The sequence below is a fragment of the Pleurodeles waltl genome, chromosome 6 (genome assembly GCF_031143425.1).
Source record: "Pleurodeles waltl isolate 20211129_DDA chromosome 6, aPleWal1.hap1.20221129, whole genome shotgun sequence".
NCBI lineage: Eukaryota > Metazoa > Chordata > Amphibia > Caudata > Salamandridae > Pleurodeles > Pleurodeles waltl.
The window spans coordinates 1,308,215,349-1,308,243,055 of NC_090445.1; the positions used below are offsets into that span (position 1 = coordinate 1,308,215,349).

General features: G+C 41.2%; 1 protein-coding gene across 3 annotated transcripts in view; it reads right to left on the reverse strand.

Moving 5' to 3' along the window:
• Positions 1–27,707, reverse strand: part of GRID1 (glutamate ionotropic receptor delta type subunit 1) — a 2,731,706-nt gene that overhangs the window by 396,352 nt on the left and 2,307,647 nt on the right. For all 3 annotated transcript variants that reach the window (XM_069240587.1, XM_069240588.1, XM_069240589.1), the window contains exons 9-11: positions 22,721–22,822; positions 6,952–7,149; positions 4,835–5,159 (exon numbers count right to left, since the gene is read on the reverse strand). In XM_069240587.1, coding sequence (XP_069096688.1) covers positions 4,835–5,159; positions 6,952–7,149; positions 22,721–22,822 — 625 coding nt within the window. The remainder of the gene's footprint in view (positions 1–4,834; positions 5,160–6,951; positions 7,150–22,720; positions 22,823–27,707) is intronic.

Below are 27,707 nucleotides of genomic sequence, written 5' to 3' on the forward strand. Positions count from 1 at the left end.
GGGAACACTCTGTACGCCGGCATCACCACCAAGCTGCAGAGGAAACTTCAACGGATCCAGAACGCCGCAGCACGACTCATCCTGGACATACCTCGCCACCACCACATCTCCGGACACCTGAGAAAACTCCACTGGCTCCCGGTCAACAAGAGGATCACCTTCAGACTCCTCACCCACGCACACAAAGCCCTCTACAACCTCGGACCCAAACTCATCAACTCCCGCGTCTCCTTCTACACCCCTCCGCGCACTCTGCGCTCCACCGGTCAGGCCTTGGCAGCCGTTCCCCGCATCCGCAAAACCACCGGAGGAAAATCCTTCTCTTTTCTGGCAGCGAAGACCTGGAACTCCCTGCCCAGTCACCTTCGCGCCATACCCGAACACCTCCCCTTCAGAAGGCAGCTCAAGACCTGGCTCTTCGAGCACTGACCCCCTTCCCCCCAGCGCCTTGAGACCCTTATGGGTGAGTAGCGCGCTTTATAAATGTGATTGATTGATTGATTGATTGTTGGCTCATGGCTCAAAACAAATATTTATTAAAATGCACAAGTGTCTATTCATCTTTGGCAGAGTCCATGTGTTGCAATTAATCAGGTCGAACCACTTTCAAGTCCAAGTCAAACCTAAATGTTTCTCATTTTTCAATTAAATTCAACTTCTTGTATACCTCAAATTACTTGAGCCAAAAATCACCCTGATGAAAAATGTGTTTCTCACTTCCTTGCCATACCACATATTTTGCTCAGACATTTAGGTGCTCATTATGACTTTGGCGGGTGGTGGAGGCAGTCCGTAAAAGTCCTGCGTCAGGATGACCGCCTATGCGGCCGTCCCTACGCAGGCTCTATTACGAGTTTCCCACTGGGCCTCCGCCGGCCCAGTGGGAAACTCATCACAACTATGTCCCCAGCTGGCAATCGAGCCGGCAGCAATGTTGCGGTGCGTTGGGTGCGACAGCCCCATCACACTTTTCACAGCCCGTAATTCGGGCAGTGAAAAGCGCGTCGGAGCTGTCCATGGGGGCCCCTGCACTGTCCTTGCTAAGTGCATGGGCAGTGCGGGGGACCCTGACTCCCCTTTCTGCCAGCCTTTGCATGGCAGTCTGACCACCATGCAAAGGCTGGCAGAAAGGGGACTCATAATCCTCCCCTGATGGATGAAGATGGCCGAGACCGCTGGGCTGTCGACTGGCAGCAACCTGGCGGTGCCAGCGGTCGAATCGTGGCAACTCCACCACAGTCGTAATGTGGCAGTCGGACCGCCACTATAGCTGTGGTCCAACCGCCCCTGCGAGTGTGGCGGTCCTTGTAATGAGGGCCTTAGTCATCTAAGGAGCTTTCCCAGGCCCTTTTCATTATCAAATACTGCACAAAATAAACATTTTTCATTTCAGATATGTAATCAGACATGATTTCTCTATATCTAAATACCAAACTGAGGCCTCTTGGTTTATGGTTCATCTTCAGGCTCAGAACTGCAGAACAACCTTAAATGTTATCACCGCTATGTTTTTAGAATTTAATAGCTGGTTGGGGGATTAAACGAGGTCAGTCCTCAATTGGCAGCACATGGCTGTCAAGCGAGACCTCAATACACATAAGCAACTTAAAGCTGTTTGGCGTCTTCTTTGCAATGCAAGCAAAATAAAGTGGTCATTGCTCAGTTCTCCTAATAATGGGCAACTTTGTTTTGATAAGATACAATAACCACCTAGGGGGAACAAAATCAAAACTTCTTGCAGATTTAGGCAAACAATGTTGCCTTTGGCATCATGTATCTACATTAGAAAAACATATTCCCCAATTATACAATGTGACAGTGGATTGGCAATCCAGACGGCTTTAGGTTACATAACCTCTCAAATCCATATATAGATTTTTCGAAATTTTCAGCCATGTTGGTATTCTTTTTCAATCTATTTATTTGTTTTTCACTTCCAAACTCCACCTCTGAAGTTTTGCAGTTCGGGGCAAACTCAACAGCACTGGCCATTAATGCTTTTCTTCAACAGAGTTCCCAGACCTCAATTACATAATTTTTTTTTTTCTAATATCATGCTTACTGTTCCCAAACGAGAATAATTAGGGCTACGAATACCTATTTGTGTGTTCCAGAACTCTTAGATGTCTTAACATCTCCTTCCCATTTGTAATCTCTAGGTTAAGTAACATTATTCAAGGGTTGGGCCCTCCCAGGTAGTCACTGACTACTGACTGGGGTGGAGTCAGAGAGCCTGAAGCAAAGTTCAAGCACCTGGAGTTCATTCCTTCTTTTAGTGTCAATTTAATTGGTATTCTGTCCCCTATATCTACATCTGAGGTGTAGAGAAAGAAAGGGGAGGAGGAAATTCACAATTTTACCTATGTCCAACTTAACCCCAAGTTTTGAACAAGTCCATTCCATTAGGAGCTCTAATACTGAAAGGGCTGATCACTCACTCCCTTAAGCAAAATTGCATCCCAGAGTTGTTTGTGTAAGTATATCCAGAGAAAAGAACTGATGAGGGGATGGAAAATGTGATATGGTAAGGCCCCCAATGTGCATCATCTTACATATAGTGCACAACAAAAAAACCACCAGACATTTTGGTATACTTAATGTACTGCCAAACCTCACAATCAGATGTTTGGGTGTTTGTGCTATGTAGGCATCAATCATCTGCTCTCAGTGGTCCTCAAGATCTATCTTTTTATCTGGTATAAAATGATCTGCTTTTAAAATGATGATGCTCAATATTAATAATTGTGTAACTTACTAAAGCAGTGTTCTTGCTCAGGCCTGTTAGAAAATTAAATGTTTGTGAATCAACCTACTGTTAATCCGTCTTTAATTGTATTGAATGGGACTAAACAATTACGTATTTACACAGGAATAGAAGTCTGTCACAGATTTTGAACAGTAATTTGGTTATAATCTTTCGGTGATGGTCTCCTGGTCCATTTGTTAATTGCAAAAAAGATACTTGTTCAAATTGAATAGATCGCGCTTAACAACACTTAAAATTAGTGAGTGCAGAGACTGCAGACAAAAATATAGCAGATTTTCCCTCTCTCAACTCAGGAACATCAGCGCCATGTGACATTTTAATTCCATTTTTGAATAAATTCACTGTAAAGTGTTCCCGTATTTCAACTAATGTTTGTTTCATCCAACATATGTTTGTTCATATACAGTTCCCCCATGGCAGACCTATGGCAGAGCAGGTGCAAGCAGAAAATGTCTTTAAGAACTGTGAAGCGTGCGTTAACAGAATGTGCTGCATGAACAACTTTTACCACACTACTTTAAAACTTGTAAGAAAGTTACACAGAAGAGGTATTCCATCTGACTTTAGTACGCAAGGGCATATTTCAATTACAATTTCACAGTTTTCATTGTCCAATTGTATTACATATGGTAATATGTATTTTCCTGATAATGACGTGTGTTTCCTATGGAACAAGTTTGCCAATTTTGCCCTGGCTTAATCAAAATCCAACATGCAAGTCTGTTTTCTAATCAGAAATAATGCACATAATACTGCGTTAGAAATCAATCAAAGAGAACAACTAAGGAATTGCTGTTCAGGTACTCTCTTTCTTTGGTGTCAGAAAGGGAGACAAAAGTGCACACCTTTAGATTTCTGTTGCATAAAATGACTGTTAAGTGCCCTTTCTGTGGTACCTGATTAGAAAATGCAACTGTAAACGCCTTATCTACATATATTTTGCAGAGTGGTGCAATATTGAGTATTGCCTCTCTACAGTTGACACGTTTTTATCTCATGCTGGAATCCATTGGAAACCAATATGGCTGATACTTGATGTATACATTGTTCTTGCCACGACAGTGTTCATTACGTGAAATATTATATTTTTACCTACCATTATTTTCGAACTTGCCATTGGACAGGATCATGGAACTAATGATTTGTGAGGGTGCTTTGATAACAGACAAACTCGTAGGCATAGTGATAAAAAATGGAGTAACTAGCCGCTTGAATGCAATGACAGGGCCTTATAACACTTACTTTTTGTTGTAATATTACATTGCTTTCGAGTTTTATTCAAGTTAAAATGACATCACAGGAAGAACAGGGCTTAGTAGGGCATATGGAATTCACGGCCCGAAATGGAAAGCAGCCCCCTAACTAAATTCTCAAAATGACCAATTGAAATACAGTGTTTGATAGAGAAGTACAGTTTTCACATTTTAAATGAAATTTAAACGATATGTGTATTATAATCGGAAACACTTTGATATCTCATACAAACTGGAAAAGCATAGTGGGCAGAGGCATTTCTTTACTAATTAGTAGACATGTATATATTTACTTTAAGCTTACTTTCTACATTTTAAATGTTATATTATAATAGCAGTATTCATACATTGCATATTTTTAAGTACATTACTTAGGAATTTTTGCTACCTAATAGTAATTACCCTTTATTTAATGTCACTTCAAGGCGAATTGTTCCGGATAACACAGAAAGTAGCAAGAATAAATATAAATTCTGACTTCCCACTTCGTAATATTTTTCTTCAAATCAGATAGATTTTTGATCAAAAACAGATGGGATCACAGTCACGGGCTTTCTTTGTCCTATTGTAACTGACCCCAAGGGCAGGTGGGATATACAGAATTAATTTTAATTTGATAGAGAGTAAGCTATGACAAGCTAAGTTTGCGATTTCATTTTCTGAGCAATATGATAACATTAACAGAAGAGACATGAACATTCTTCGGGTTCTAATGGCATTGTAGGGATGGTAGGCAAGAACTCCAAAAACTGATAATATGCTCATTTTCGAAAGTTATTTAGAAATTCCTACTAAAAAGACAATCTCACTGTACCTTGCTGAACGAAGGCTCCATATACGATCCAGATGGCGCTATGAAGGGTGGAGGATGCCGAAGGACTGGTTTGCGGAGAGCGTTGTGCTCTGACTGCTTGGATTCGATTCAGAACAAATATCAAGACACCGACCACAGGAATAGCAGCAGCAATGCAAGCCCAAACAGCAAAATCGAAGGGAGCGAAGAGAGAAAAAATATTTATTTTCTCTTCAGGTTTCTTGATGAGGATTCCAACTGAATAATCCATGTAGCGCTTGCTGAAATCCACAACACTTTCACGTTCTGGGGTGATGGTGATTGCTGAAATGGCCAGGTCAGCTCGCTGCAAGAGAAATGGCAAACAAAATCACTTCCTTGTATGTTTAAGCTCGTTGCTATTGTTTTTTTTTTAGACTGAAGTTCAACCGCAATGAGCTCTACTACTTTGCCACAAAATTAAAATAAGACAGGGTGATGTAGATTGTTATAGATTTTTTTTAATGAGACTAAGGCTTAATGGTTCCTCATTCATATTTGTTACATAGCATACCTTCAAGAACAATTATACTGTAGTAGATATAGAAATAAGGACTGATACATTATTTTATGCCATCTTTGCAAATTTCGCCCTTCACTTTGACAGATAAGAGTCTCCAAGCTTCTAGGAAAGTAAATGTAAATTGAAGAGAACGTCACCATGAACTCAGGTATTACCTTTGTTTCACTGGAACACTAGTTGCACAGAGTAGCTAAAAACAACTATAAGAAAGCTCCCAAATTGTTTCCCCATTCCTAATATCACAACGTTATCAACCACTGTAATAAAAACACAGATCACACTACCATTCACCATATGCACTTGAACAATGATGGTGCAGTGCATTAACATGTTTATGTCTTCACAAACAATCTCAGATATAGTAAATTATGTCATGTAACTGTTTTGAATAGCATATTGTATGGTAGATGACATACTAGCTTCAACATTCTGCAAAAGATTCACAACATTCAAAATTCAAATGAATCTTCCTCTTAAGAAACTGGCCAAACACACATTTATATAAATGTACCAGGGACCAACACATCCCCAAACTTGATCTTTCTAATAAAGCTATTTTCATAGTGCTTCTATGTTACCCATTTTATATTCTTACTGTTTTTCATCTATTTCTTTCTATACATCGTATTACATGCAGGCTCGTGATTTCAAGGAATATCTTACCACTGCTCCACTGCCAGAAATCGAAACATAATTGCCTCATATCCTCGTTCTTGATGAAAATGTACTCATTAGATATGGTAGGTTCGTGATCATGTCTGCAAAGAGCAGAACCCTTGTACAACATTGAGTACAGAGAGGCTGTATCTCAAGAGCAAACAAATCACAGCTCATAGCACTCATACTAGCAAAACTACTGCAATTATACCTTTAAAACACAGTGATGGTTGTTGCATCCATTGTAAACCATCACACACTAAGGGGCATATTTACAAGAAAGTGGCGCATGAGTTATGATGCACCACTTTTTTTGTTCCCCCTGCACCATATTTACAATACGGCGCACCATGGCGCACAATGTTGTCAACATTTTTTATGCTATTGTGGAGCATTTGTCGACTAGCGCCAACAATTATGGAATTAGTCCAACAATGCGTGGAGAGGCCCATTGGAAACAATGAGAGCGTCACTTTAATGCCTGCCTTGGGCAGGCATGAAAAATGATAGGAAAAATGGCGCTGTGAAATCTCGAAAATTTCACTGCGTCATATTTCGGGGTCTCCTAATGGGGGAATGCCCCCCCCCCCCACATTATGCCTGGTGCAGGCATAATGTGGCGCAAGTGGTTATGAAGTGGTGCAATGCTTGCATTGCGCCACTTTGTTAACCTGGCGTGGGAAAAAGGCCTCTTTAACATTGCTTTAATGAATAAAAAAATGGATGCTAGGGCAGCTCAAGGAGGCTCTAGGGGCTTGTAAATATGCCCTTAAATCTTTGTCACTTGATCAAAAAACAGGCAAGTAGCCCTGTTACTCTAAACAAAATTAATCAAAGAACGTCAAATTGTTTTCCATTCTCTCACCAACGATTATCTGACAGCGTGGTATGATATATGAAATGGAGATTTATTTCCTACCTTGTTAATGAGGTCCCCAATCATACCATTCCAGGAGCCATTGGGGAGGTGGTGCCCATACTTCCCATCTCCAACTTGATAAATCTCGTATTTGAAGCCTAGGTTTTTGGCAAGGGCATCCAGTACATCGATGGAGAACCCTTTGTACCGTTTTGGCTGTCCAAGTATATTTTCTGCCACCATCACAAATGGTTCGTCCTAAGAAAAAGAATAAAGATGTTCAATGTAATATTAATGCTTCACTTTCCTCTTTTCTTAAATTCAATCCTATAAACAAACTTCACTATCAGTGAAATGTGATATAGTTCTATTCATTTACCTATTTGATGCAAATGGAGAATGAGCCTGCATACAGGCCCTAAAACGTCAGCAGAGTGTTTTGCATGTAACATAAGAGTACTTTAATATTGATTAACATAAGAAGTACATAGCGACAAAATGGGAACAAAGATAGAGGCGGTTTAGAAAAGTAACTCAGGTTTGAAAATGCAGAAAAGTAAAGCCTACTCATCAAAGTTCTTTACTAAACAGAGATTTTTTTACTGTGATAGGGAAAATGCAAAATTTTCAGAAAATGCATAAAGGTCGAAGACATTAGGAACTATTTATACACTCCCAATTTTTCTCAACAATTTAGCCAATGGCGCTGCAATTGTCATCAAACAAAATAGGGTATCAAAAAGACAGAGGCTCGGCGGCGTCTTGATATTGAAACAATGGAGAAGCAATTGGGGTCAGTCTGTCTGGACCAAAGCTGAAGGTGCATGAAAAGCCTTGCAATCAACTTTTAATGATTGCCTCCATCAGCAGAGGTACAATGATCCTAAATGAACGCTAAAACAAATCTATTTCTTCCTCTGCTCCAAATACATCACCTTGTCCCCAAAGTGTGCATTACTTGATGTTTTAGTTCAAACATGTTCTTCACAGAAACCTTTGTACTTGTGCTCGTTTGGAAATAAGTTATTGAACTTTTAAGGGAGGATCTAGTGTTGAAATATCAGATACTCAGAATACTGTGCCAGAGCCTGAAAATAACGTTGTTCGGTTGCTACTAAAACAACAGAGACAGCTGCTCACAGTAGACATTACAATCCAATGCCATATGTAGATTACAAAAAGTACATTTTCAGTTAAGGGCAACAAAGAGGTGGTGAAACCATAGGCAAATTTGTTGTGAGACTGGATACACTCATCAAACACTGTAGATTCAATTAATTTAATGACAAAAAGAAATACATCTCTGAGTTGCTGACACATGTCTGTCAGATTTATTCAGACAACTAATGCTGAGAGAAACTCTAAAGTTACCAGAGCTGCAGGGCATTAAGATTGACAAGCTGCTGTCAAGGAGGTCAGAATTTAACAAAGTGAGTCAGTCATGAACATGAAAAGTAAGCCAAAACACGAAAATGAAGAACAGAGGGTGATGTCTCCTAGGAAAAGAAATTGTGTTTCAGATATGGATTCATGGATTATTTTTTCCACCTGAAGGTAAATGTCCCACCATTGGACAGATAGGCGAAGGCTGTGGTGAAAAGAATGATTTTGTGATGGTTTGTATAGTGAAGGAAAAAGTAAGTGCATCAAAAGCGCCAATCAAATGTTCCAGAAGCGATGCTTGATGCACACCCACAAAGCCAACCGATAATATCAGTTGAGGTAAATCAACACCAAATAAAGTTGATTGTCATCTAAACCATTGTCAAAAACTTTGTCAGTTTTAATATCAAATGAAAGTGAAAATTATTGTGCAATGTCGATGTTTACCTCAGAAAAATGCACACATTTTGGACTGGTTGGTCATTACCTTTCATCATTGACAGTGGAGTGTTGATAAACATTATGCCTGATGAGAAATATAATGAACTATCTCCATTGCCACGACTGACGCCATTGAAAACCAAAATCTGCACATAGGCTGCATCAACACCCTTTATAAGAAAAGGTACATTCATAGTGACTATGAAACACAAGAAAACAAAACTGCAAACACCAAATCGCGTACTTCAAGGTACAGCGTCAAGTGCCTGTTTACTCAGTTTCAGCACAGTTGCTGATATGAGATTGATCTCCGTGAACTACAATATGAATGCTCATCATGAAAAAGTAAGTAAGTTCCCCTCATTGTTTCATGGATTACGAAGACCTAAGACTATGAAAGTACAATTGCATATTAATGAGGATGTCCGTCCTGTTGCTCAAAGACACAGAAGAATTGCATTTCATTTACAAGAAGCTGTTGAAAAGGAACTTGAATAGTTACTGAAGCATGATACTGCTCCGACACCATAAGTCTCTCCCCTATTGTTAGTGCATAAAAAGACAGTGAAGGAGCTGTATGCACTTGCGTGAACATGCATCAAGCGAACAAGGCAATTCCAAGAGAACGACATCCAGGTCCGCATGTTGCTGACATTATAAAACAATTAAATGGTGCAAGAGACTTCTGTCGCCTTGACTTGAATAGAGGAGATCGTCAGTTGGAAGTTGTGGAGAATTGGAGGTAAATGGCAATCTTTTCTACACATATTGGTCTGTTTTGATGCAAAAGACTAAGGGCCTCATTTACGAGGCCCTAGCGGCACCCTGTGTCACAGCAGCATTATTTTTTTACGCTTTGGTGGCGCAGATTGCCAGCCCATATTCACAAGGCCATGCAAAGCCACCTTGCATGGCTTTTCTTGGCCTTTTAAATATGTCCCCTTTCGCTCATAACACTGTGTGAAAGGGGAGTTCCACAGGTGTTGCTTAGGGCTATCCCATGTAACACCCAAGGAACTGGATGGAATCTGATGCATTCCCAGATTTACAAGTCTGGGAGTGTGCCAGATTCCTACAACACCTAAGGGGTGGCATCAGAATGACGCAGCGTGGAAAATTATCTTTATTTCTTCTCATTTTTCCTCTTTCTATGTGCGCAATGCGGCATACATAGAAAGAGGAAAAAACCTCTTGTGATTGTTCATGTGTAGGAAGGTGTCCCTTCATGCACAAAAACAATCATCCCCACAACACAGGCATCCTAGCACTATGATGCAGCAATGTGTGTGCCACACAGTGGAAGAGGACAGAATTGCACTGTATTTTGTAGATTCGGTGCATTTCTGCCCTTTCCCAGTGGTGCATGGCGATGCAGCATGGCACTTTCTGCACCGCCCTGCACCACAGGCATCGTTAATGAGGCTTTAAGTTTTGGTGTGTGATCGACTGCAGACATTATTCAAGACGTACTTAGACGTACCAGATAAACTGTTGTGAATGCTTTCAACTATTGCGATGACATAAAAGTTTTCGGAACTACACAGAAGACGCGCAATAAAGCTCTCAGGCAAGTATGTTGTTTACTCTTGTTGCAGGTTTAACAATAAATGCTGAGAAATGTGAATTAAATTAGACAAAGCTAAAGTTGTTTAGCCACACCTTTTCTGATGAGGGCATGACACAAGATCCAGCTGAAGTACAAATGTTGTCAACTGCTAATCCCCAACAAGATGTTTCCGTTTTACGCTCATTTCTTGGTATGGCCAGAGATTGTTCTGGATACATACAAGAGTTTGCCACTGTGAGTGCTTCAGTAGAGAGTTGACAAAATGAATGTTTCATTTCACTGGTCACATGCATGCAAGCAAAGCTTTAAGAGACACAAACAAGCTATTGAAAATGCCTCAGAAATGGCATATTTTGATCCAAAGTTACACACAGACATGGTTGTTGACACTATCTTGGTCAGGTTACGTTAAATCCTTTCATAACACAGTGAGGACCCAAATGCTCAAAGCCATATTGTGGCGTACACAAGCAAACGTTTGCCCCAGGCTGAACATGCCTATTCTCAGACTGAAAAAGAAGGTGTAGCAGTGATGTGGGCCTGTGAGCTTTTCCATGTGTTGCTATACAGAAAGCGTTTCATGCTTGTGACAAATTATCAACCAATGCTGACCATCTTCAGCAATCCAAAGGCCAAGATGCCTTCATGCAGTGAACGTTGTGGTCTACGATTACAAGAGTACAACTATATAATTTTGCATCATAAAGGGAAAGATCAAACCCTGCCGACTACTTCTCCAGAGTATCTATGCAGGGTTCAATGTGCCCTATCTAAGACAGCTGAGGCCTACATAGACTTCATTGTGAAATCAAAAAGACCAGCTTCCATTTCATTGGAACAAACTGTCACGGCCATAAGTCAAGATAGTGAAATGTTAAAACTGAAAGACATAATTAGATATCTGTCATGGAACCAACGTATTTGACCTCTTATCAGTGACAGGGAATACCAGATGTTTAAAAACGTCAAAGATGAACTACCTGTTACCCAAGAAGGCATTATCCTGAAAGGTTTGAGATATGTCATTCCGGAGAGTCTGCAACAACAGATATTTGAAGTAGCCCATGTAGGACATCGTAAAATCATTGCCACAAAATGAGCTCTCCGAGATCGAGTCTGGTTCCCCATCTCAATGAAAGAGCTGAAAGGGAGTTTAAGGCCTGTCATTTATGCAACTGTCTGTCATCGAAAACTACTCAGCACCCATTAAATATAACTGCCATCACCTGGTGGTGATTATGGATGAATACTCCCTCTTTCCATTCATAGAAGATCTCTCATATATCACTCATGAAAGAGTATTGAGTGATTAGATGGCAACTTTGCGATGTGGGGCATTCTTGCAATTTAAAAATCTGACAATGGCACTCATTTCAGAGACTTTCTCAATCTGCTTAATGTGAAGCATCAGAAGTGCACACCTCTTTGGCCACAGGCTAATGGTCTTGTTGAATGTTTCATGAGTACATTAACTAAAGCTGTTCAGTGCGCTGCATTAGAAAAGCTCAACCTCAAGACTGTCTTGAATTCTACGCTACAAGATTACTCTTCGACTCATAACTCGACAACAGGTGAAAGCCCTGCAACTTTGATGTTCAGGAGAGCAATGATGACCAAGTTACCTCAGTGGACCAATCACAAGATCAAGAACTGATGAAGAGACTAGTACAAAAGACTTGGATCATAAAAAGAAAATGAAGGTCTATGATGATAAGAGACGACCTGCAAAAGACATTGTTTTCACAAGAGGAGATCGAGTGCTCGTCTGTCTGCCGAGAAAACATAAATCTGATGACCAGCAAAGGCCACATGGTGACTGCCCAACGTCCTGGGAAATCCATCACTTGAGATTCCTCCCATTTCAGACATGTGACTCATCACTTGTCCAATACTGATGTCAAAGCAAGGACTCGTTCAGAAAAGACAAAAGGAAAACCACAGACTGCAGTTGCTCCTGCATTTCCAAAGCAGGTTATGGACTTTCGTGTTTCTGATTTCCAGTTGCCAAAGACATGATTAGGACAAGTCATCAAGGTGCCAAAAAGGATTATTGGACAGCTGTCATTAAAACTTAAATTAAAAAATTAAAACGTTTGTAAAACTTTGTAGTTTTTTATTTTACAGAGGGGGAGATGTAGTGTTGTGTGAATGTGAAAGACAGAATCATTTTGGCTACTGATTGACTTCGTAGAGTGATGACATGAGTGTAAGAACGTGGTGAAGTGAATTCAGGTTTAGAATATTGGGTTTGCGGTTACATGCAGATGAATAAAGAAATGTATCTCTGTGTGTAGTGTATTACTTGGCAGGTAACCAGGCTGGGGAGGATGCTACAAGTAGGTGTGATTTACTCTTGTAATACACCTAAATTATTCTTGTATTTCAGCAGTACTCCAGGCATAGTAATGACTTGCTACTAGGCTAGATTCCCAAGGGTAAATTTTCCCATAGAGATCTCTTCTCTCCAAGATTTATGTCTGCAAATAGAAATAAATCTCTGCTTAGATACAACTATTCCACTCCCTGTGGAGATTTACCCCGTTGCCCCTGTTGGCGGGGATGGAGACATGTACATTTTAGAAATATGCCTGTAAATACACTACAAGTAAATTCTTTATCATATTTTCAAGTCAAATTTTGGATGCAAATGAATCGGAATTCAGAGGAACAATGACACTACCTAAGCATACACAGTTGGATCAGTTATAAGACGTCAGGTTGTACTCTTTAAAAAAGCCCAATTCATCTCTTTTGAAGCTTTGAATTTTGGACCACTGCTGTGGCATGGGACAACCTACTGGAGTCTCACCCAAAGTAAGTGTGACAGCAAAATGGCTTTGATCTGTAACCTCTGGTGCCCACCTTGTAAATAGAGGTCATCTGCTGTATAACAGGGACAGGGGGCTAAGGGAAGGATGCATAATAAACTGCCATCCTTGAACGACCTATAATATCAACAAAGGAAACAAATGCTAAAAATGTTGATGCAGAATGCACTGTATGTGCCATATTGACCACTCTGAGGAGTCACACACTTCTGAAATAAGGCAAATGACATGGGCACCACACAATAAAGGGCAGGTGAGTTAACACATATGACAGATCTGTTTGCAAATGCCACATTCATAATACTCTGATAGCACATGTCTTCAATATTTTCAATTGCGTAAGGCAACCAATGGCTCCAGAAGAACATTCCATGATACTTCAATATTGTCTTGCGCTGTAAAATGTTATCCTCAACTGCAGACTAGGTAATAAGATGATATTGTAAATATAGTAGCCTTTGACAGCAGAAATGGTGATGCAACCATTGAAAGTGAGAGCCCAATGGGAAACAGAATACACAAATGAAACAAAGGATTAGGAGTGGTCTAAGGCACATAGTAATATCAGAGGACTTGTGCTTTGCTTGATCTAAATTGTTCTAATTCCACATGCTACACCGTACCTCTATGTCAACTGACAATCTGCATATATGAAGGTGTTCCTGCCATTTTGGTTCACCTAATGTGGGATTATCCTTGGGTAGGAGAGATTTGGTAGCAAGTGGTAAAGAAGGCCCCAATAGGCACAAGTCTACATGCATGGTGTCACTGAAGGAATTCCAGTTTGAAATATTCTCCCTCCACACATGAATCAAAATAAGGAAAAGAGCTGTCCTGTAGGTGCCTGTTATATCCGTGTGTGGAATGGCAATTTTAAATGCATAAGCACTGTCATCACTGAACTGGAAGAATGGCAGTGAAAAAAGACCAAAAGGTAGCTGATGATCTGATTCACTACACTTAACTTATTAACTCCTGCAATTATTATTGCACCTACAGGATGGACTACCAACTTGAGTTCAATAAATATATTGGGTTCTAAATTAAGTTATTACAGGCTGACTATTGCCCTGTGCACTTTTCTACACATTAATCTAAATGCAAAAGATTTTTGCTATATTGTTTTACATAATGCTGATGCAATAATAAAATAAGGTATTGTTTTGGACTAAACACTTTCTATATGCTCACACAAGTTACATAGGACCTGTAATATTTATTACTCAGTTGCTATGTGATATCTGTTGGGTATTGTGTGATTTGATACCTATGAAAACTTAAGGCCTGATTTGAATGTTGACAGAGAGGAATCCCCTGTGCTTGTATTATGATCCCATTATATCACATGGGAATTGTAATATGGCGGATGGGATAGCCGACATGTGAGAGAGTATTTCATCCGCCAACAACCAAATCAGGCTCTTAATAAAGTTCATTTTAAAGAAAATAGTCTAGGGTTCCCAATTCCTATTAAAAGATCATCAAAATTAGGAAGACTGACTGTCCATCACTTAAAAGCAAGAGGACAATCTTCACAATATGACGTCTAGGAATACGATGATGATATTTTGTCACAAATGCAACCCAACTAGAGGTAAAATGACAAAAGCTTTGCTTTTCCAGTTACTTTAAAAAAAAGTAATATAAAACGATGTACCTAAGCAGTAAAAATAATAGCGTGCACCAAAATGTTGGCACTAATTCTGCACAGTACATAGGGGCCTATTGAAAAAAATGGTATGCCTCTTTTTAATGACTGCACATAGCAGCTAAAATGATAATGTGTAGTCTCTTAGATTTTACTGCATCATTTTTTTGGGTCCGCCTAATGGGGGAATGCCCCCTCTTGCACACATTATGCCTGGTGCAGGCATAAGGTGGCACAAGGGGTTACAAAGTGGTACAATGCATGCATTGCACCACTTTGTAAATATGGCACAATGCATTTGGCCTAGTTGGGTCACATTAACGTCATAGAAAATTACGCTAATGTGCAAAAGGAGGCGCTAGACCCTCTCAATTCTGGGTCTAAATGCCTGAGCTAAAGTGTCATTCAATAAGTCTCCTGTACAGTGAAACCGAAGCCAGACAGATAAACAGGGTACCTGCTTGCCTGATAGAAATGAAAATGTGAGTTACAAGTTAATCTGCAAATGTAAAGGATGCTTTGAAGCCTATAGTTGCTTTAATTGACCTAATCACTCAAAGCTTTGTGATGGCAAACATTTATTCTCTTTGAATGGTAGTGCAAAGAGTTAACAACTGTGAAGTGAGTATTTTTAATTGTTATTGCATTTATATCACACTTACTACACCTGGAGGTGTGAAGGGACAGTAATGTACAAAAATGCATTACCTACACTCTGGGTATTACTAAAATATTTATTTTGGAAACACCCCTTTATCTTAAACATTTTGCGCATTTTGTAGTAGTCTATCCTATACTGTAGGTAATGTAAGTTTAAAATAATGAATTACATATTCACAGTGCTTTCTGTCACAGGTTGTGACCTCATACCACTACAAATATGCAAGCCACTTTGCTCTGCTGCATCAATCAAGACTTAGGCACAGATTCAAGAAATGTGGCGCTTCACATCATGAAGCGTCACTTTTCTTGCTCCCCCTAACACCTCCATATGTGCACGGTATTTAAGATACGGTGCACCATGGAGGTATTAGGAACAATAGCGTCAACATTTTTGATACTATTGTGGTGCTTTGCTCCATTAGCGTAAAAAAATCAGACGCTAGTGGAGCAATGTGCAAGGATGCCCATTGATTCCAATGGATGCATTCTTTTAACACTGACTGAAAGCAGGCACTAAAACATGACGCCAAAAATGGTGCAATGAAATCTTGTAGATTTATGTGCACCATTTTTGCAGGCCTCCTTGCACCAGAATGCCCCCTTTGCATACATTATGCATGTCGTATGCCTAATGTGGCGGAAAGTGTCACAAAGTGGTGCAATGCATGCATTGTGCCACTTTGTAGATATGGCACAGCATTTTTTGGCAATCTAACACCACATTAGCATCAGAAAATGAAGCTAGTGTGGAGTTCGATGGCACAAGGCCATCCTTAAATTTGGGCCTTAATTCTGTGGCTCTCTGGTTACACACAGACCTCTGCAATGCATTAACTAATAAAGGTTTCATAACATACTGTAGTGCATGTCCCAATAAGCAAAAACCTTTTTATTTATTTTTTATTCAAACTGCATGTTATTTTATATGTAGCTCCCTGACGGTGGAAGACTAAAAAAAACTTACAAAATATTTTGGGCCTGATTCTGACCCTGGCGGCCGGTGAACGCCAGGGTCACCGGCCACGGGAGCACCGCCGACAGACCGGCGGTGCTCCGAAGGGCATTCTGACCGCGGCGGTTCAGCCGCGGTCAGAAAGGGTAAACCGGCGGTCACCCGCCGGTTTACCGCTGCCCTTCTGAATCCTCCATGGCGGCGGAGCGCGCTCCGCCACCATGGGGATTCAGACACCCCCTACCGCCATCCTGTTCATGGCGGGAAACCCGCCATGAACAGGATGGCGGTAGGGGGTGCCGCGGGGCCCCCGTAAGAGGGCCCCGCAAAGTATTTCAGTGTCTGCTATGCAGACACTGAAATACGCGACGGGTGCCACTGCACCCGTCGCACCTTCCCACTACGCCGGCTCAATTCTGAGCCGGCATCCTCGTGGGAAGGTTGATTTGCCCTGGGCTGGCGGGCGGCCTTTTGGCGGCCGCCCGCCAGCCCAGGGCAAATCTCAGAATCACCGCAGCGGTCTTTCGACGCGGTGCGGTGTTCTGACGGGGTTACTTTGGCGGGCGGCCTCCGCCGCCCGCCAAAGTAAGAATGACCCCCTTTATTTTTAAGCAACAGCTTTAACCCTACCCCTGCACTTAGTGACCATGCGCCCCACTTCATGCAGCACCACAGTTGCCATACTTTCTTTAATGCACTTCGACCGCTGCTGGATAATTGCTATAAATTGAAAGGTGAATGCTGACCTGGGGCCTGATTTAGATATTGGTGGAGGGGTTACCATGATATCCAGTTGGATTTAGATTTCAGTTGGCATGAGATGCGTTAACGTTGTGCAGAATTACCCCTCCCCCAATATCTAAATCAGGCCCTAAGACTGAGAAAAAAAGGTCATTATGTTTGTGTCCATTCTGGGACAAATAAAGTGTACGAGCCAATTTCAATTCTAGAGAGACCAGTTGAAATCTTAAATTCTAGCCCTGTTTCCCAGCATTAAAATCCTTACTACTTATAATGAGGCCTTAAATGATTTCACTGAAGCAAGATGAATCCGTGAAACCTGTTTGGCAGCTGGAGGGGAAAAATGACCAAAGATATTTCATCATTTAAGGCTAAAATGGCCTGACTAACATGTAGACAGTATTCCCCAGGTGCAACTCTAAAAAATGATTTAAATGAATCCCTATCTCATCCTTCAGTAAATACTGGCCAAATTAAATTCTTTATCCCAGGACGTGTTAAGGATTAACTGCTATAATGCTTAAAACATTCTACTAAGGTGTAAAGAAGATATGGTTCAAACCATGGTTATTAGAAAAGAAATGCTTTAGGTACTTAAAACAGGAGAAGAAAGGGAAAAAGAAGGATGTAAAACCAGTTTCATGATTCCAAGTCACAATGAGAGCATTTTAACATGGCCTCCTGTGCAGCCCTCTCAAAGGGTATGGGAAAAGGTCAAAATAAATAAAAGCTTATATTTATGAAAATTAATTTGACCTGTTGGTGCACATGGTCAGAGAGAGTTAGTGATTTACCAATCGTAAACAACACCTTTTTCGAAGTAGCCTCTTTCTAGAGCAGAACTAGAGTTTTTCTCTGAAGAGAGCTGTGTGTTAGATGTTTAGATCTTAACAGTGAAGAAGAGAGACATAATGGAAAAAGTGTCTAGTATCTGAATGCATTGCCTGTCTACCAATGCTTGATGCAATTTCATCTGATGCTTCTCCTGACGATTGACTCATTGCAGCTCTTGTACAGCATATCTTGTTTCAATGGTCAGAGAAAGTAGACTCAGCCAAGCAGTGTTCCACGGTCTCAGATACAGCCTATAGGAAATTGCACTCACGAGGGCTGCATCAGAAAAATTATCTAACTGGGAGATGGTGCTGTTGCAAGTAAACACTATTGCATCTTAGCTGAATAAATGCAAGTTCTACACCATTGTGTTTCAAAGGAAGTCCTAGTTTTCTAAATATGCTAGCACCTTTGCAGCTATGCTGCCAAATACCACCCTAAGAAATCGAATGTTGGTACTTTTTGGAACTAAACTCCTGCAAATCATGGTGGAATCTCAAGGCACAACTATCTTACACCTTCATGCAAATAGCCATCCAGAAAAGAAGCTACACTCAGCTCCAGAGCACAGAAATGTCATCTACAGGTTCTCATCTCTCAGCTTTCCTTAGATTCCACAGCTACAAAGTCATACGGACTTTCAAGGAATTAAGGGCCAGATGTAGCAAAGTATTTGCACCTCGCAAACGGCGAAAATCGCCGTTTGCGAGGTGCAAATGCCTCTTTGCTATGCAGAAATGCATATTGCGAGTCGGTACCGACTCGCAATATGCATTTCAGAATCGCAAATAGGAAGGGGTGTTCCCTTCCTATTTGCGATTCGGAGTGGAATGCAATACCATTTGCGACCGCATATGCGGTCGCAAAGGGTATCGCAGTTACCATCCACTTCAAGTGGATGGTAACCCACTCGCAAATTGGAAGGGGTCCCCACGGGACCCCTTCCAGTTTGTGAATGGACCCAAAACATTTTTTTCAGGGCAGGTAGTGGTCCAAGGGACCACTGCCTGCCCTGAAAAAAAACCGAAACTAAAGGTTTCGGTTTTTTTTTTTAAGTGCAGCTCGTTTTCCTTTAAGGAAAACGGGCTACACTTAAAAAAAAAAAAAAACTGCTTTATTGAAAGCAGTCACGAACATGGAGGTCTGCTGACTACAGCAGGCCTCCATGTTTGCGAGTGCCTAGACTCGCTATGGGGCCGCAATTAGCGACCCACCTCATTAATATTAATGAGGTGGGTCATTGCGACCCCATAGCGAGTTGCAGACGGTGTCTGAGAAACCGTTCTGCATACCAATTTGCGAGTTGCAAATTGCGAGTCGGAATGACTCGCAATTTGCAACTCGCAAATTGGATGTTTTCCTACATCTGGCCCTAAGTCTCCCACATCAGCCAGGTGCACTGAATTCCAGAGGGCTGCTGATATTCTATCCATAGGATCTTCATCTTCCTCCATACATGACAGGCTTCCTTTCATTATCTGACAAGTCCCTGACACTGGTTATTGTCTTCTTCATCTCATACTTGGCTGCCTGATCCTGCCTCGACTTAAAATATCAGCTGCACTGAAGGCCAGAATATTTTTGACCTCAAGTAATGGCTACTCCATATCCCAGATGTCTAATGCTTTTTCTGCCTGTAGAGGCAAACTGTCACTGGAACCAAGGTGTACCAGGCTGATGAGCCCTGACGGGAGTAAAAGCAGTCCTGTGTTTCTTATATTCCAAGTAAGGGAGGATTTGGCCCAGCAGATTAGGCTGCACTGTTTCCATTGGAGCAGGGTCAAGACTGATAGGCATATGACTGAATCCAAACTGAGGTTCATAATGTGCTAAGTAACAATGTACTAGGAAATGGCCCAGAGTAATTACCAGTGCCTAAGAATAATTGAAGGATTCTATCCATCACTCTGCTGTCTACTATAGTGTGCCACCTTTAAGTAGGCGGGGTATGGCATGTTGTGGGTCCTGTTCACCCAGTGTCACTAGAACCAAACTATATCTGGCTGTTGAGCCCTAACTAGGACAAAACCAGTCCTAAGTTGCTTGTGTTCTGGTTCAGGGAGGACCTGCCCTGGCAATTTGGGCTGGACTGTCCCCATTGGAGAAGGGTCAACACTGATTTGCATATCAGTGAGTCAAAACTGAGGCGGAATGGAGTGCAAAATAACAAGGGACTGGGATGTGGCCCAAGTAATTGCCAGGGTCTGAGATTAATTCTAACATTCCATCCATCACGTGTTTGTATATTTTAGTGAGCCAGCATCCTCCTTCATCAGGTGACCTTCCAAAATTATGTCACCGACCATTAGCCTTCTGGGTTTTACCGAACTGGTGACGTGACCAGATTCATAGGCTGCACCTACCAGTCTCTAGTCAGAATTGCCTGGTGTCCACCCATGTCATTGAAAGAAAGGGACAAAATGTTGTAAGAATGGCACCCCAAGGTAGCTGAAGGGGGGGGTCCTTTGATAAATGAAGGATGAGTAACATTTTTGACACGTACGAAAACAGAAGACCCTGCCAACAAGGTTATCACAACCTCTATATTTCCTGTAAAGCAGACATCTGCCAGGGATGGAAAGTGAAATGTTATGGGACTAATGAAGCCAGTGAATATACTGTCACCGTGCTCTACAGACCTTAAAAATATAATGCAGTAGATATCCTGTTTTCCGCTGGCACACTTGAGGGAAAGGAGTGTGTTGGAAACTGGCCCCCCAAAGAGCGCTATGCTTCCAAATCATTGTTTTCATTGAAATCCCACTAGAGGTTGGCCATATTAGAAAGACTGGATGGAAATTGCTGTTCGTAGTTTTGTTTCTCGAAAGATGGCATGTCAGGAAATTTAACATATAGCGGAATGCGTTCCACTTGTACAATCAGCATTGAAATGGCAGTGGCATTATTCCTCAGACAGTACCCAGATAACTTTCTGAAGTGGTTTTTCTCTCTGCCAAGAATTTGGTGAAATATTGCTCAGCACCTCTCTCCTTAGTACCAGTGATTTTAACTGCCCCTTACAATATTTCCTTTTGAGGGGAGTGAGATGAACTTGCTTTGAAAAACTTTAATAATGAAGTGATAGACTTAAGTTTTCTGGATACATTTTTTGTTGACTGATTGACTTGATCAGTTGTTATATATATTGTTCATGGAGGATTTATCTTCAAAAAGCTGTGGTTTTGCAGGATTCTTTTCTTTGAAGAAACTTGTTTATTACTTTTCGCAATCTTCTTTTCTCTAAGTGTTGTCATTTCAACTTTCATGTTTTCGATTTACCTTATTTTGCATTCTCTTGAAGACTTTTTTGTGCACATAATCTGTTACTAGGTATATTAATGACATTTATAGACCTTAACATATAACTCTGACATGTACTGTTTATTGTTTAAGGGATAGACACATTATAATAGAGGAGCACTGTCAGCAGAGGAATAGCCTTATAAGTTGCAGGTGCAGATATTAATAATAAAACTACATTTGTTATAAATTACTCTAGATCATAATGTTTCATGTTTTTATATCTCTTCAGATCACCAATGGTGCAGGATCATTGACTATTCACTGACTGGTGTTGTCTCTTTGGCTTTCCCCCCTAAGGTCTCACTGACTCATTGCTTGAGGCAATAAGGTGAGGTGAGGTGAGTATGTTCAACAGATGATCCTTGTAAATACTTCAGCGAGAGTTCAGGTTATCTGTTTATACATTGCTTTTGATAAGACCTGGCTCACTCCCACCCCTTTGACTCTACCTGGTACAATCATCTTATTTGGCTACAGCTTAGTCTCATCCTCAAAAATTAATACAGGAGTTTCAAGATTTCTTTTCTTCCAGCCCTCCGTTTCCATAAATTTGAAATCATCATTGGTAGACTCCCTTGCCCCACTCAACACACCACTTTCAACGTATCTAATGGTCCTCTGGACTTGACAACCCATTTACTGACATCTTCTTTGGCTTAATCTCAGTATTTGCTATCCACGGGTAACACACAACTTTGTGACTTCGACCTGCATGGTCAAGAGTGTCACTTCTAGATCTCTCTGCAAAAAATAAACATCAGACAATATGATTTCTATCAAAATCCATTGCAGTGACTTCAATTCTCATCCACTCACCCTGCTCATCCGTCAACCACCTTCAAAATCTCCAATTTTCCTGGGGTATCAAACAAGAACTACTCTTCTAAATCAATCTTTCAAAATCTACACAGAGGAGACAGCAGTAGCCATTCACCAGCATTATCAGATCCTTCTGGAAACTTCCATGAAAACATTGAGCCCTCTCTGTCTGACCTCCGCTTTAAATCGAAACAAAACATGTTGTGCAGCCATCTCCACAGAACACATTTTACTCTGAAGTGTTTTTGACACCCATGTATTCATGATAGTCATAGCTATGTCCATTTTCACTTGTACTCTCAAGATCTGATTGCTTTCAAGAGAACTACCAGAGAAAACTAGAGATTCTAGCAGGCTTAAACTTCTTCAGAGAATCTATTATCAAATAATACAGTTACATTAGAAAGTATACAAAGAACAACGCTGTATAACAGGTTAATGCTGATGTATGTGAGGATTCCATATGGCCTTTGGAAAAAAAAACCTTCGTGCTTAACTAACATACTTAGAAAACCTTACAATCTTGGCAAACTAGAAAGTTCAAAGGCGAAGGTTCAAAATTTCAACTACCCTTAAAATAAATCAACTTAATGTATGCAAACATAAATAGGACATTACGGGTTAGAAAATAAGATGTAACATTATCATACCAATACAGTCACCACTTTGAGTGTCAGTCCTTGCAAATCGTTGTTTAGCTGCGTCTCCTGCAGACTCCCGTTCAAGCCCATTGATGAGTCCCATGTTGCTAACTAAAAATGAAAAAATATGTCAATATTTAAAGACAACACAAGCACCGATGCAAAAAGTACCAATTTTAATCTTTCTAAACTGAAGCAGATTCTTAAGTAATTTTCTTACAAAATTTAGGGGCATATTTACATGTCCCCCTTGGCCACCTTAGCGTCATTTGTTTTACACTTATGCAGCGCTAACCAGTCCCCCACCCAGCGCCATGTTTACAAAGTGGTGCAATGTAATCATTGTGCCACTTTGTAACCCCTTGCACCACATTATACCTGCACCAGGTATAACGTATGCATGGGGGGGTTCCCTCACAGGGATGCCCAAAAAAATGGCACAGTGAAATTTACAAGATTTCACTGCACCATTCCATAGTCACTTTAAATGCCTGCACAGAGCAGGCGTTAAAATGACACTAGTGCATTGCCTCACTGTGCTTTGATAAACTAGCACCAAACTTTTTGGTGCTAGTCCAGCAATGTGCCACAATAGCATCAATAATTCTGACTGTATTGTCCCAATGTGTGCCATGGTGCGCTGTATTGTAAATACAGTGCTACCATGGTGTTGTTAGAGGGGTGCGGGTGAGGCAAGGAAAGTGGCGCATCAGAGTGATGCACCAGTTCCTTGTAAATATGCCCCTTAGAATGTTGCATATAAGAGAATTGCAGTTCAGTTATCAGGTATTTGGAGCAGTTTTAGCAGAGTGCAGTCCATGGATAGTCCACACTCGTGTATGTTTTTTATGATGTAATTTATTGTAACTTTCTATTGTCACTTTCACGTTCATAACAGTTTTTGACAAAGGTTCCCAGACTTTCTTTATTGCTAGACATAATGTACCTGACACTCAGCACATTTGTGTACTCTAGAGAAGAAATATGATCTGTTGGTGCAAAATGCAGATCCAGATTGAGGGATTCTAAATGTGCCCACATTAAAGCTGCTTCCTGCGGTCAAGAAACATGTACAAACATGGTGGCTTTAACTCAATTTTAGGCTTACATCCGAAAGCAAGAAGATGACAGTTTTGAGGGGAGTGTTATTCTGGCCTGCTTGGCTTTGCCAGTGCTAAATGGGCAGTCTTGAACGGGTCAGTGTGGGGTTGGTTTTCATGTCAAAAAAACTCTCCCACACAATTGCTCTTTCAAGCTGACAAATTGGGTAGTTCCAGAGCGTATGACAGGCCCGTTCAACATTGCAATGGGTTGACTTTGGGACGCTAGATACCCTCTAACGTCGTGACACAGGCAAATTGAAGATCTGTTTACTGCTGCTGCAAGCGTGATGATTAGTGGATGCTCAATTGGCACCTGATTTTCAAGTTTACCTTCACAGAATGGAGAATTATGCAACATGCGTGAATAATTTCATCTGAGGATGCATAGCAGAATTGTTCTACTACTTTACTAACGACTGTGAAAGGTGTTACCTGCGAAGAAGAACAATTTGCACCTGACTCCTAATGTGCACACGATACAGGATTACAGACCCAATTGCAATTAAGGTCAGCGTGGTAACTGGGAATTCACAATCAGTCATCACACCCGATTTGCACTTAATGGGGCAGAATCTCAAAGATTGCTTTTAATCAGTCCTACAATGGATCGAAAAATAGATAGATTTTATGTGCACTTCAATTCACAAAACTGTTTTATGTGCGTGTGAAATGTACTGCATGGGCTGAGCTTATATTGCAGGCATGCCTCTGACTTTAATGTAATTAATATGTGGGGCATTTAACAGCCTTAGATTCCTGTGCACCCCTCCCCCCCCTTCTTGAAGAATGTAATAAAATCTGTCTCTGGTGCATGTCCTACCCATAGTAGCCGAGAACAGGTGCAATGATATGTCAAGGGAAGCTATAATGCAAGGCAAGCAACAGAAATGTTCTTTGCCTGCATTACAGCATCTTATTCCACGGCTTACGAAATACGAATGATGAAATACAAATTTACCTTCTTATGATTATCGTAGCAGTGCAAATACAAATGAAATAATTGATACGCATAGATCCTGTAAGGCTTGTAAAAGTTTGTGTGCTAATACAGATGAATTGGGTACAGACATGGGCATTGGAACTGTGGTAGGACAGAGTGGTTTATAAAGGATTTTGGGGTATGGTTGAGATTAAAAAGCGGCAAACAGAACAAGACTGAAGCCATACTGCCAATCATCAAAGTCTCCTTGAAACACTGTACCCCGAGGAGCAAACTCTGCAAAACCTCGTTGTTTTGTTAATTATTTAAGTGTGGTCCATGACCTGTTGAGCTCCTCCTGAATTCGTTAAGTTTCTCAAGGCAGATGAGCCAAAAGAGTTGGGCAAAGCAGTAGATACTGTATTATGTTGATGTTAACGTATAAGTTAAAACAAAGAGGTCTTGCAGCACACAGAGAGTTTGTTTCATAGGATACAGCTCTTCAAGAGGAAACTTGTTAAGTGCTGTATGATTTCAGACAGACTTGTTCTGTCACTGTGTTTGACCTTCGCAAATGTAGGCCAAGTGTAAAAGCACACCTTTAAACCTTATGACCGCACATGCTTATATGTGTGTATAGACAGTTTGAATTGTGATAAGTGTATTTAATGAACTCATAAACTAACACTATTTGCATAACAGTATTTGTATAACTGACCACAAAGGACTGACCTTTGGTCTCAAACAGGAAACAAATGTAATCCTACTGTCTCTGAACTACACAATATGCAATACTGGGGTCAAATCCCAGCTTCCCCTCTTGATCAGCTTTGTGATCCAAGGCTTATTGTTTCAATTTATTATGAATACTTTTCCCTGCATATAAAGTTTGACAGCATATTGAAGTGATTTCGTAAAGGATCTACGCTCTACATAATGCTCGCTTATATATGGTTGAAATAAAGCTTCACATGTGTTACCAATATTCAGTATATGAACAGAAAACAAGGCAAACGGACACGTTTGTGGTAACGCATAGCAACATCTTCATGGCATGTATTTGTCAATGTTTCATGTTTAAAAAATATTATTTTCAATAAATGGGAGCAACACCCAGGCCCAACTCTCCCAGTTTTGCTGCATCGCTCTTCCTCCTGTCTTCTCCTTGTTTTCCCCTGTTTCTCCTTGCTACCCTCCCCGTTTTTTGTGTGCCTTCTGCTTGCTTTTCCCTTTGTTTTCACTGCTCCGAGACCTGCAAGCGCCTGGGTATACTGTCGGGTGATTAGTCGCACTTTACAAATTCTGATTGATTGATAAATGGTAAATCATAATTGTGAGAAAACAGGGCTGATTGCAGAGGCCCCCTAACTTTTTGCCCCCATTTTCCACTTTATGCTGGTGTTTGCCTGACTCTGATGGTGCCCTGGGTACTGCTAACCAGTCCCAGGGCCTGTGCTCTGTGTAAAATCAATATGCAAATTAGGCTAATTATATTTGGCTAAGTTAACCTACCTATAAGTCCCTAGTATATGGTAGGGCATGTAGGTTTAGGGACCACGGCCTAGGTGGTGCACACCTAGGTGCACTGCTGAGGTGCCCAGTGTCATTTTAAAGGCAGGCCTGCCTTGCTGGCTGCTGTTAAATTAAAGTTATTTGCAAATTCGACTTTGGAATTAAAAGTAGTTCCAAAGTCTTAAACTACCTTATTTTTACATATAAGTCACCCCTAAGGTGTGCCCTATGTGCCCCTAGGGCTGGGTGCCATGTAACTACTGTATAAGCAGGGACTTTATAAAAATAGATTTATAAACCCTGGTGAGGTAAAAACAGCCAAATTCGTTTTTCCCTCATTGAAGTAAATGGCCTTCATAGGCTAGAATGGGGAGACTTTATTTTAAATTTTAAAGTCTCCTTAAATGTTGCATACCAAGAATTTGGTATCAAATTAATTGTTGTAATAAATCCCACAACTTCCAGTTGTGGGATTTAATATAACTTGTTCAGGTAAAAAGTTTTAGACTTTACCTAAAAAGTTGCCAATTTCAGCCCTGCATTGTTTTTGCTGCTGTGCTCTGATTGGCCAGCCTGTAGCAGCTTAGCCAAGCTGCCTTGATGAGGTGTGAAGTGGCCTGGCTTCACACAAAGGAATGTGCTTGTGGGAGAGAATCTCCCCTCAGCAGATGGTGAGGCAGGAAGGGGGAGGGCTGTCAAACTGGTCTTCAAAGGCAGAGAAAGACATTTGGAGCAACCAGCAACACCCCCACATCCTGCAACCCCAGACAACTAGGTGCCCCTTTGATTAGATTAGGAGAGGGCAGGAGAGGGGTGTGTTTATGATTTTTAGCCACACCAGTGGGTGGGCTCAACCAGATGTAACCTCCAAAAATCAGATTCAGCCATCTTGGATTTTTAGAGAATGTTGCCTTCTGGGATGGATTTTTGCCACACTTCCCAGGAAGTGGTCATCACAGGGGGACGACCCTGTACCTGATTGGAGAACCAGGACCCCCCTGCTTTTCACCCAGGAGCAAGGATAAAACTGGCAGACCTGCATCCACACCTCAGATCCCCACCAGATTTCAACAAGAAAAGAACTAAAGGAGAAGAAGGACTGCCCTGCTGGACCCCTGGCCTGCACCTGGAACCTGCACTCAGAAGGACTGCACCAGCTGCATACTTGGGCTTCACCACAAGAAGGACTTTGCCTGGCTTCAACTGGTTCAAGGATGGACTCCCTGTTTGCTACAGGTGAAAAATTGCTATCCAGAGTCCCCTGCACCAACTCCTGAAGAAAGTGACCAGCTGACCACTGTCCAGTGGCCAAAAAGGAGTTTGCGCCAGGTGCATTCTGGGAGTGGTAGTCCGCACCCCCCAAGGACCATCTCAGAACTTCTGGACCCTTGAAGTGAGCTGTGGACCCCAAAAGAACCTTAAAAGAACATCTGGGTGAAGCCCCAGAAGTTTGGAGAAGATT